Source organism: Propithecus coquereli, unplaced genomic scaffold, assembly GCF_000956105.1.
Source record: "Propithecus coquereli isolate 6110/MARCELLA unplaced genomic scaffold, Pcoq_1.0 Scaffold249, whole genome shotgun sequence".
In the NCBI taxonomy this organism is placed as follows: Eukaryota; Metazoa; Chordata; class Mammalia; order Primates; family Indriidae; genus Propithecus; species Propithecus coquereli.
In genome coordinates this window covers 3,128,524-3,140,383 of record NW_012148052.1, presented here as the reverse complement: position 1 = coordinate 3,140,383, position 11,860 = coordinate 3,128,524, and the positions used below count along the sequence as shown (strand labels likewise).

At 54.7% G+C, this 11,860-nt stretch overlaps 1 protein-coding gene across 1 annotated transcript in view; it reads right to left on the bottom strand.

Annotated features, from left to right (window-relative positions):
- Positions 1-7,325, bottom strand: part of LOC105812268 (succinyl-CoA:3-ketoacid coenzyme A transferase 2, mitochondrial-like) — a 27,604-nt gene extending 20,279 nt beyond the window's left edge. The window contains exon 1 of the mRNA XM_012646666.1: positions 6,952-7,325. Within this exon, the coding sequence (XP_012502120.1) occupies positions 6,952-7,325 (374 nt within the window). The remainder of the gene's footprint in view (positions 1-6,951) is intronic.
- Positions 7,326-11,860: the final 4,535 nt, after the last annotated feature.

Genomic DNA, 11,860 nt, shown 5'->3' with positions numbered 1-11,860 from the left:
CCTAGCTCACAGCAACCTCAAACTCCTGGGCTCAAGCAATCCTTCTGCCTCAGCCTCCTGAGTAGCTGGGACTACAGGCATGCACCACTATGCCCGGCTAATTTTTTCTATTTTTAATTGTTTGGCTGATTTCTTTCTATTTACAGTACAGATGGGGTCTTGCTCTTGCTCAGGCTAGTCTCGAACTCCTGACCTCAAGTGATCCTCCTGCCTCAGCCTCCCAGAGTGCTAGGATTACAGGTGTGAACCACCATGCCTGGCCCCAAGCTCACTCTTTCATTCTTTAGCATGGCAGCCTCTCCCTGGGGCTGCTCACCTCATGGCTTCCCCCAGAACAAGTAATCCAAGAGAGAGAGAAGCCACGGTCTCTTGTAACCTAATCTTGGCAGTGACATATCATCACTATTGTCGTATTCTATTGGTAACACAGACCAGAGCTGGCACAATGTTGGAGGGGATCACACTAGGGTGTGTGTACCAGGAGGCAAGGACCATTGAGGGCCACGTTGAAGGCTGGCTACCCCAATAACCCTGTGAGAGTCAGTATTCATTATTCTCATCTACAGATGGCAATGCAAAAGATCAGGGAAGTTAATGATTTGCGCAAGGCGACAATTAGAAGCATCCAAGGTGGGGATGCCGGTCTAGGTATGTCTGGACTCCACAGTCTACGTTCTTTTCCCATCCATGGCCTCCTCAAGTTGGGGACGTGCCAAGGGAACATCACATGGTTCAGTTGACTAGAATGCTGAACTTTGAATGCCAGGCTGGGGGCACTCGAATTCTATTCTGGCTTGAAGGGACACGCAGAAGGATCCTCAGCAGTCAAAGCCATGATTCGATTTTCACTTGAAAAACTGGAATGCCAAGAGCTTTTCACCTCCGTGGCTCCCCTCTGCCTGGTGATTAACTCATTTAACACTCCTAAGCATCCTAGGAGGCAGATCTCCCATTTTACAGATGAGGATACTGAGGCACAGAGCATTAAATGACTTAGACGAAAATCATATAAATAGTATCTCAGGTTGGGCCCCCTGGGCAACAGACTCTGAGTTGGAAAGAGTACTGAGGAGTGCTCTTTGCAGGGACGGAAGGGAGCAGGTCTGAACACAGTGGAAGAGGGATGCAGTCCCAACAAAGGCCTCAGCCCAGTCCAACCGCACAGGGAGCTCTGGGCCAATGGCCTTTCAGAATTGTCCCGCCTTGAAGCAAGAGGGCCGGACATTTATATCCCACAAACAAGTTATTGGATGGGAGGTTCGCCGAAGGAGGGTGCCTGACCTTGGGCAGCTTCTGTGGACCTAGTCAGTCAATGCCCAGAGAAGGATTCCGCCTGGAGACGTCAGCAGCCCGCACTCCACGCAGCTGTGGCATGTACGGAAGAGCTCTGAGCAGCCTGCCACAGTATGCACCACGACCAGTAAGTGGCAGAACCAGGATCCGGGCCAGGCAGCCGACCCTGGAGGAGCGCGCTTTACCACTCCTCCGTAGGGCCCTAAGTACAGGATTGGCAGGGGGTTGGAGGGGTGGGGAAGTGGGGGGGTGATAAACACAGCAGGCCCTTCCCCCATCATACCGTCAGCCATTCATTGAGCAGTGCCAGGCACGTGCTAAGTTTTTACATGCCTTAACCTATTTAATCACTGCACTATGATACAGGTGTTATATTATTACCCCAATTTTAAAGGTGAGGAAACCAAGATGCACAGACTTTAAGTAACCTGTTCAACAACTCACAACTCTCAAGTTGTAGACCCGGAATTAAAATCCGGTGTGCCCACTCCAGAGTAATTAAGCACCCTGCCGCCCCATGTCCAGGACGCACCCTCCTCACTGCTATGATCTGGTTCTCATGTCTGCTCCTGTGGATCTAGGGATGTAGGACCTGGGGCCAGTCACTCTTTGAGGCTCAGCTTCCTCCTCTATCAAATGGGGGCAATAGTAGGTGTTTACCCCAGAGGTGAGAAAGCACCAAGGAGATAGGAAGGACAGGTTGTTGGGGATCCATAAGGCACATCTTCCTGCTTGGTAGACAGCATCGTGGGGAAAATCAAACACCTTTCGGCATATGCTCACTCTAACAAGTCGGCTTTTAAGGTGGACAAAAGATTTATTGGGGGGTTTTTTTGAGACAGGGTCTCACTCTGTTGCCCGGGCTAGAGTGTCGTGGCATCAGCCTAGCTCGTAGCAAACTCAAACTCCTGGGCTCAAGCGATCCTCCTGCCTCAGCCTCCCGAGTAGCCGGGACTATAGGCATGCACCATCACGCTGGCTAATTTTTTTCTATTTTTAGTTGCCCGGCTAATTTCTTTCTATTTTTAGTAGAAACGGGGGTCTCACTCTTGCCGAGGCTGGTCTTGAACTCCTGACCTCGAGTGATCCTCCCACCTCAGCCTCCCAGAGTGCTAGGATTACAGAGGTGAGCCACCATACCCAGCAGATTTATTGTTAAATGAAATACAAAGTAGCAAAACGTTTAGCATTTACGTCTCACTTAGTAAAAAATAATAACACAAATGATAGTATCTGTATTGACAAAATATTGGGGGGGAGTGCTACGCCAAAGGATTAAAACACTGGTTTTCTCTGGGGTAGAGGGAAGATTTCTGGAGTTTCCATATTATATATTTCTGAATACATGATACAAACTTTCTGTAATGAAATTCTATAATTAATTTAGTCTTAATTCAATAAAAGGGACATGCATTAGTTCTATGAATCCCAAAACAAAAATATTTTTAAAACAGGAGTCTCCGTTTACATCACATGTTCACGTTCAACATAGGCCATTTCAGCAGCACTCACTGCACCCTATGATGGGCCAGGCCCTGGGCTCGGGGGACAAGCAGCTGTTGTGTAGAAGAGCAGAGGATGTGGAGGCAGGGAGACAACCTACTGTGTACCCTAGGAAAATCACCTAACCTCTCTGAGCCTCACTCACACTCCTCCTTTTAAAACAAAGATGTGACAGTCATTGTGAGATGGAAATTATCAGATGTGGAGGTTCTGGGCATGTGGTCAGCAGTAGGTAGCATCTCACACAAGCCCAAAACAGCCCCATAAGCTGAGTATGTCCATTTTCCAGAGGAGGAAACTGAGGCTGGGAGAGGTGGGCTGGAAAGCCCAGATCAGACTGAGAGCAGGTGTCGGAGTCAGGATGCCAATTCTGTGTGTGCGAGTCCCAGGTCAGAAACCCTCACCCCGGTCCTGTCTGCCCTGCCATCGTTCAGCCCTTCCTGTTTCCAGAGAGGGGGTCACTGTCTAGGGCTCCTGACAATTATCTTCATGGCTCATGTATTTACTATTTGTCTCTCCCACTGGAGGGTCAGCTCCAGGAGGGCAAGGACTTGGTTTTGTTCACTGTGGTGTCCCCAACTAGAACTGTGCCTGGCAGGTAACAGGTGCTACATAACTTATTTGAATGAACGAATGAACGAATGGGAAAGTGAAAGAGTTCCCTAGTAAAGAAGCGAAGGATGTGACCCTGGGACTCGGGGAGATAAAGCGTCACCCTTCAAGGCCATAGAGCTGGCAAGGGCAGAGCAGGACCTGGGCAGCTTCCTGATCCGCACAGTCCTGATTCTCCCAAACCAGCAGCTCGGTTAGTTCATCAACACCCCTGTCCTCAGCCACCAGACACCACGGGGATAGATCAGTCTGGTTCAGGAAAGGGTCAGGGCAAAGGGACCCTGGCTAGACTTCTGCCTGCTGGTACTGTTTGTGCCTCGGTTTCTCCATCTGGAACACAGGCATCTGCCTCTGCGGTGATCCCTGCTGCAGAGGGTTCAGGGAGAAGGAGCAGAGTCGGTCCTTCCTGCCGTCCTTCCTCCCTCGGGAGGGGCCAGGCGGGGTGAGGCGCTGGGGCAGGGGACGCGGTGCTGTGAGAAGACGCCTCTGACACACCACAGGGCCAGAGCGGGGAGCACCTCGCCTTTCTGGTACCATCGCTGTAGACTGGACGAGAAAGCAGAGGCCCAGAGAAGGGAAGGGACGCGGCTCGGAACACATTGGAATCAATGGCGGGCCCAGGCGGTACAGGAACCTGGGTCTTGTCTGCCGGCTCAGGGCTCTCCCCTCCCCGAGCACGGGGGGACCAGGGACAGGACCCATCTGCTCCCCATGGTAACAGCCCCCATTACTGCTGGGACGAAGACGAGCTGCGGGTCTACGGGCTGATGTGGACACACAGGCCAGGCTGGGACACCGTCTGACCGAGGCCCCGGCCCCCAGCGCAGGTGCCGTAAATCACGACGGCTTCCTGGAGCCCCTTCCACACGACGCCTGAGCCACGGGTGCGAGGTCTGGACAGGCCCGGCCTCTGGGTCCCACAGGCTGCCATCGCCGGGCAGGGGCCTGGGGGCACCAGGCCTGGCTTCTCAGGAGCCACGTTTGGCTGATGGGAGAGGTGGGGCTGGAGGCAGCAGGTGTGGGAGCCGGCGTGGGTGTGGCACCGCAGCGGCCCTGCTATTACACCCGTGGTGCTTCTGGGGCCTCGGACCTTCAGGGGCCTGGGGCCTGGGCTCCAAACACGGAGAGAATCTTGGCATGTGCCCAATGCCCCAGACAGCCTCCGTAATTGCCAGTTAACACTGCCCTAACTGAGAGAGTTCTGCTAGCGTCATTAGTGCACCAGGATAAAGAAGGCCCTTCTGACAGCCGCCGCACCCGCCCACAGCCTGCGCTTCCCCCGAACAAAGATCTGCTTGTTAATCCCATAGTGTCCGAGGCCCCGGGTCTTAATGAAACATGCAGAGCTGGCGTGGGAAGAAGCTGGGATTTGGAATCCACAGCCGTGGATGTTGTCCTGGACATGCTGTGTGGGCCTGGGGTGGCCACTTAACCTCTCTGAGCCCATAAAATGGGGCTGGCAAAACAGTTTCACATGAATTGAATGAGGAATTGTAAGGCTATGAAAGGTCACATACTAATTTCTACTCTAAAAATAGCTACAGACACTTTCTGGTTGGCCATTTCTGGGTTTCACATGTGCACAAGACATGTGGGGAAGTTCCTGTCACATCCACGCCAAGGCTGGGCTGTAGCTGGGAGGGACTGGGGCCTGCAGTGGCCAGGCACAGGTGCACCCTCCGAGGGGCGGGGGGTTGACTTTCTGCTCCTCCCCCTCTATCAACTAATTACACAACCACCCTGAGGACAGATCACTAGGAGCCCCACTTTACAAGGAGGGGCCCAGGCTCAGAGAGGGCAAGGGATTTCTCTAAGGTCACACAGCAGGAGTAGGCTTTGCTGGACTCAGCAACAGCTTGCTCCAGGCTGTGCATGCCTTGACCCACCCCAGGGCATGCCGGGGGGGAAACATGACGTGGGCTGAGTGGTGATTCATTCTGATGGGTGGCTTCCTTGGGCATATTCTTGGGTGACTCCATCCTCAACTCTTCTTGGTCTTGAGCCTCAGGTCAGCCTGTCCTGAGGATGGAGCCCTGGTACCAACCCCACATATCATATGTCTCCTCTGTCCCAAATCCCCACCCTGCCCTCTAACCAGGAAGGTGGCATCCAGATCCCACTGGCTGGAGTCCTGTGCCTGGCACTGGGCTCTCAGCACTGGTTAATGGCTGCCTCCCGCTGCTCATTCCCCACCTCGGCCCACCACCAGCTCTGGGGTAGGGGGAGCAGAGGCTTGGCTGTCCCCTCGCCCTGCCCTAGTGGAGGAAGCAAATGGCTGAGGACCCCACAAAACCTGCAGCTGCTCAGTCCCCCGTGTTCTTCAGCCCAAATCCCTCAGAAAGCTCTCTCTACCCTGAGAGCCTAACCTGACAAGAGAAATGTCACCTCCTTGAGCACTGGATGTACAGTCAGAAGACCTGGGCGTGTCCTGGCTCAGCCGTGTAGAGGCTGTGCCATCCTAGGTGTGACATTGCCTCTCCGAGCCTCCCTGACCTCATCTGGGAGATGGGATGAGGACCATTGCTGTGAACAGGGTTGCTGGAGGGTCAAAAGTGATGCTGTAGGTGACAGGAGGCTGGTGGCCGTGGCACGGGTCCTCTCCCTGCTCTCAGCCCTCGGCTCCCCTGACCACTTCAGTCTGAGCTGTGTTCCTTGGGTCCCCAGGCCCAGCCTGCTGTCTGCCCAACCCAGACCTCTGCCTGTCACTAGCCATAGAGAGGATGGGGGCCTGACCAACAGGAAATACTCAGGACCACACACTACAGAGAGTTTTCTAGGGGAAAAAATAACTTTGAGACCTTTAAGAGTAAATGGCTCCATGGTTTAGAGAAAACTGTCTGCAGAGAGGAAAAGCCAGGCTTTGCCTGGGAGAACAAAGAGGGTCCAGGCTGCCCACTGGGCCATTCCACAGGCCTGGACACTGACTCCATGCCAGGCCACATCCCAGCTGCTGGGGCCCAAGGTGACAAGACACAGTCCCTGCCCCACCAAGCCGAGAGTCTGCTCCTTCCCCAGGGCTCCCCTGACAGCTGGCCCCACCCAGCTGTGCGACTCTGCACAGGGAAGAGCCTGCTGTGGACTCAGGGCAAGTGGGTCAGCTCTGGTCACTTTGATGATGTGACCACGGGTTTCCACACTGAACTTTGTCCCTCTCCTCAGCACTGCCCTTATCACAGTGACAGCATCCCAGCCTCTGTTTACTCATCTGTCTCCCAGGACCAGGCCGTCTTCCTGGTGCAGCGCAGGTGGGCACAGACATCGCCGGATTCTGACTCCTGGGTGTGCTGGGGAGGGGCGAACGCAGCCCCTGGGAGTCCACATTCCGTGCCGCTCCTGCCCGCTCTGCAGCCCCGGGAGTCCCACTGCCTTAGGCCTTCCCTGACCACGGCAGTCCCCACACCCCTGTGCTGCATCCATCCCCCTGCGACTCCCGCTCCCGGCCCAGGTCTGGCACTGTCCAAGGATGCAGCTCGTGTTCTCTCTCCGAGAGGCCACAGTGAAGGCGCCGGCCCCGTACACGCAGCCCGCTGTTCACACGGTCACCGCGGGGTCCCCGACGCCATCCCCGGCGGCCCGCACTTACCCATGTTGACGAAGCTCATGACCAAGTCCGCGCGGCCCAGGCGCCCCTCCGGGGGCCCGCCGTCCTCGTCGTCGTCGCCAGCCATGGCGTGGTAGAGGTCCAGCATGAAGAGCGGCGCGGACGCGGGCAGGCGGGCGGCGGCGGGCGGCGCGCGGGGCCGGGGCCGCCCGGGCAGCCCGAACACCGCCAGGATCTCGCGCTGCATGTCGCGGCGTTCGCGCGCGCCCAGACGACGCTGGGGACAGCCGGGCGGGGGCCGCGGGCCGGGGCCACTGCCGCCCAGCGCGCACAGCGCAAGGCCCAGGAGCCAGAGCGGGCCGGGGCGCGCGGCCATGGCGGGCCGGCCGGGGCTCAGCGGGCGCGCATCAGCTCCGCGGCCGGCCGGGCCCGGACGCCTTGAAGGTGGGCGGCGGGCTGGGTTCGGCGGCCGGCAGGACGGGCCGGGGGTCGCCGGCGGCCTCAAAGCGATCCCCAGAGCGGTCCCCGCGCGGCACCTGTCCCGGGCCGGGGCCGTGCAGACGTGCACGCCACAGCCTCTGGGCAGGGGTACTCCGCGGACTGGGGACCGTCGGCTGATCCGTCTGTCACCGCCGTGGCCGCCAGTCCGGCTGAGGCCGAGGTCCGCGCAACCTGCAGGGGCGACGGGCGAGCTCCGGCAGCGATCCCGGCAGCGCGAACCCACGAGTCCCTGGTCCGGCCCCGCCGTCTGTGCTGCCCGCCGCGTCCGCCCGGGCCCTTCGCCCCGCCCCGCCCCGGGCGCGACCAACCGGAGCGCGAGGGCGGGGCCAAGCCCGGGAACCGACGCCCGGGACGACCTCTCGGTGGCTGGTGGGCGGGCCGGGCAAGGGGTCCGTAGCCCGGGCGCCAGCACCGTCAGTGTCGTCCTGGGCTCCCACCCAGCCTCTATCCCCTGCTCTGGGACCCCAGGGTGGCGGCGCCGTCGGGGAAAGCTGGAACCCGCGCTCCTGCGCGTTGTCATTGATGCTGTCGCTCAGGCGGGGATACCGAGTCCTGGTCGGGCAGCTCCGCATGTGGCGCGGGGTGTTGCCACCGGGCCAGACACACGGCCTCAGTCCTGTCTGGAGAGGCAGGGCGGATGCCAGCCAAGCCCCGAGGGTGGGGCACATTCTTTTGCCAGCAGCAGCGGAGCTGGGGTTTCCGGCCCTCGCAGCACCTCGCCGCATCCCGGTGCCTTCCCCGAGGTCCTCTTGCGCGCGCTGCTGCGGGTCCTCCTTCCCGGACACCTGCTCAGGGGCTCCTCCTGGCACGACCACCCGCCGGGCTCCCGCCTGCTCTCCGGCAGCGCCCTGAACCGGCCGCCCCCGCCAGCGCTCGCTGTGCGCCCTGCGGACCCGGGTGCAGACTCAGCCGCGCGGAGGAGAGGCGCGCCGGCCTCCAGCCTGGCCAAGGACCTCCAGGGCCCTCGCAAGCACCGGAGAGTCGTCTTTTCGAATCTTCGCAATTGTCGTGGCCCGGCCCGGTGCAAGGCTTGCAAGAGAAAGATCCTCACGGAAACGCCTCTATTGACTCAGCCCCTTTCTTCACACCTTGCTCTTTCCTAGCTGCTCTCTCACCTCATTTATTCATTTCCGGTGTGGGAGGAAGTGGCACCTAGACTGAGCTTGTAAAGCTGGATGGAATTGGTCTGGCAGGACAGGAAAGGTCAGTGGGAGGAAAGTGTTCCAGGCCGAGGGAATAGCTTGGGTCAAGGCCCTGAGATTCCAGGGAGCCTAACAATGGCAGGTAACAAGTAGCACTTACCAGGTGCCAGGCATGTTCTGAGTGTGTGTGTCCTGTGTCACTTCTGTAATGCTCCCTCATTGTCACGGGATACATACCATTGGAACCCTCTCTTTTTAACAGGTGAGGAAACTGAGGAACACAGATATTAAGGGACTTCCCCCCAGGTTTCACAGCAGTGGAGCTGGGCTGGGGCAGGCGGGCACGTGCAGGTTAGCTGTTCAGTGGATCCCGGAGAGCCCAGGGGACAAACGGCCAGGGCTGAAGGGGCTGGCAAGGGACAGATCACAAAGGGCCTTACAGGGGGCTAGATGAGGGCTCTGGGCACCAAGTGATTATGGTGTCCCCCATGTGGATTCAAGATTAAACCTCCAACAAGTGTATAATGCCTAACAAAAATACATTTTGAAGTGATCACTTCAAAAAAGTTTTCAGTATCAATAAATTCTTAAGGTAAATAATCATTTGCTGGTGTCTTAAGCACATGCCTAGTCTGTATTTTACCCAACAGGTAAATTTTCACACTGCTTGTAAACCCCATAAGGACACTGAGCTTTATCCTCAGGATAATGCAGATTAGCCATTGAAAATGCCCAAGGCAAGAGCAGAACCCTAATGCAGAGGGCAATATAGATAGGCGGGAAGGAGGCAGGAGTTGGAGCCCTTCAGTTGGAGGTAGGAACAACTTAGAGGGGGGTGATTACAATGACAATGAGCCTCTAATGGTGAAGGGGTGGAGGGGCAGAGGACAAAACTCTTTAGGAGGCCGAATCTGCAGGGCTTGACTGAGGCAGAAGGCAGAGTCAAGGGGTCGTCCCCACGTCAGCTTGGTCAGGATCTCTGAATCTTCTGCCCATCCCCTCACTGTCCTCTCTGTGCCCCTCTGTGCTCCCCTTTGAGTCCACACCATGTCATCTGGGGCCTCAGATCTGGCCTGCAATTCTCAGGGTGCGTTTTGTGCAATGCTGGGCTCCCAGGTAGACTGCAAGCTGCCCAGTGCTGGGCTGATTCTTATAACAGAAATAATTTCCATCGATTTAGAACCAGTGGAAATAGCCATGTTCCCTAAACAATGGGCTTCACATTGCTATAAACCTAAACAGCAGGTGTTAGCCATTCCAAAGGGCCTCGGCCCTCGGTTCAGTTCAGCAACAGCCACCGTGGGCTGCTGTGTGCTGTGCCCTGAGCCAGAGATCAAGTGGACAAGTTCCCTGCCCCTGATCGGCCCTCACTCTAACAGGGTGACAGTTGGTGAACACAGTCGTTTCCAGAGGCAGAATGTAAGGTGTGTTCCGACAGAGGAGCTGGCGAAGTGTCTGGAAGGGCAGAGGGGGGCTGGGAAGTGGGGGTTGGGTGACCTGTGAGTGGAATCCCAGACCACCAGAACCGGAAGGGAACTGAGATGGGGAAAGTTTCTTGGAGAAAGTGGTGTCAAAACAAAGGCTTTCCCAGCTGCCTGACAACTCTGTGACCTTGGGCAAGTTACTTAACCTCTCTCAGACTCAGTTTCCCATCCAGGAAAGGGGGCTAATGATCCTAAGATTGTGATGGGTATTAAATGGGAATGTATATACAGCACTTAGCACAATCACTGGCTTATATAATAGTAAGCGGTCAATAAATGTTAGCTATTATTATTATTATAAAAACAGTATTATTATACTATTCAAAGCACTAAAAAATACTTTTTCCTGATGACAAAGGTTACTTGTTTATTATAGTAACTTTTGAAAATATAGAAAAGTAAAAAGATCACCCCCCAAAAAAGTTTAAAAATCACCCAAACCCATGTTCCAGAGATAATCATTGGTAATATTTGGTATATCTTTTTCTTACACATGTTCGTGTGTGTGTATATATATGTGTGTGTGTGTGTGTGTGTGTGTGTGTATGTGTGAGTATATATATATATACATGTGCGTGTGTATTTTTTTTTGAGACAGAGCCTGGCTCTGTCACCCTGGTTAGAGTACAGTGGCGTCATCATAGCTCACTGCAACCTCAAACTCCTGGGCTCAAGGGATCCTCCTGCCTCAGCCTGCCGGGTAGCTGGGACTACAGGCACATGCCACCATGCCTGGCTAATTTTTCTCTTTTATAGAGACAGGGGTCTCACTTTTGCTCAGGCTGGTCTGGAACTCCTGACCTCAAGCAATCCTCTCCCCTCAGCCTCCCAAAGCTAGGATTACAAGCACGAGCCACCACGTCCAGCCTGTATATTCTTAACAGAGAAAACAGGATCATACTGTTTTATTCATTTCATGATATTTTGCAACATTTCATCATGTCATTAATTATTTCACACATATTTTTAATGGGCTCATGGTATTTTTCATCATATTGTTACCTATTTATTTAATCAAGCCTATGTTATTAAATAATATGTTTATATTTTTATATTATGTACAATGCAGTTATGAACAATCTTATAGAATTATCTTTACCCATCCATGATGATTTCTTTAGAGTAAATTTCTAGAGAAGGAATATTTGGATCAAAGGGCATATATACTATTGAAGATTTTCGATATATATTATCTGTTGCCCAAATAGCATGAGGATGCCCATTTTCTTTCACTCTTGCCAACATTAGGTATTATTGTTAAATACATAAATAAATAAATCTCTGCTGATTTGGTAAGTAAAAACATCTCCCTACTGCTGTAATTTGCACGTGGAGGGTTACTACTAACTGCTCTCTTGTTTTTGAAACACTTTCCTCCCTTGGTTTCAAGGACACCTGCTCTCTTGCTCCTCCTTCCCCCCTGCCTACTTCCTAAACATTGGTGTTCCCTGGGTCTGTCCACACTTCCATTTCCCCTCGTAGGCTTTCGATCTGGCAGTGAGCTCCTCCACCTGGGACTTCAGTGCCATCACAATGTCATGCCCAACTCCAATATTAATATAATCACAGTGCAGATCTTCCTCCTGGTTGCCAGAGTTATATCCAGGGACTGATTGGACATGACCGGAACCAGAAACCTGGAAGCTGACACAGGTCCCTCCCTCCAGATGGCAGTTCAGCCTACTGATCTACCCTCTAATGCCTCTTGAATCCTGAGCCTCTCCACACCCCCTTATACTGAAGTGTTTCATGTAGCATCTCCTCCCCACTGGTCTCCTTGTTTC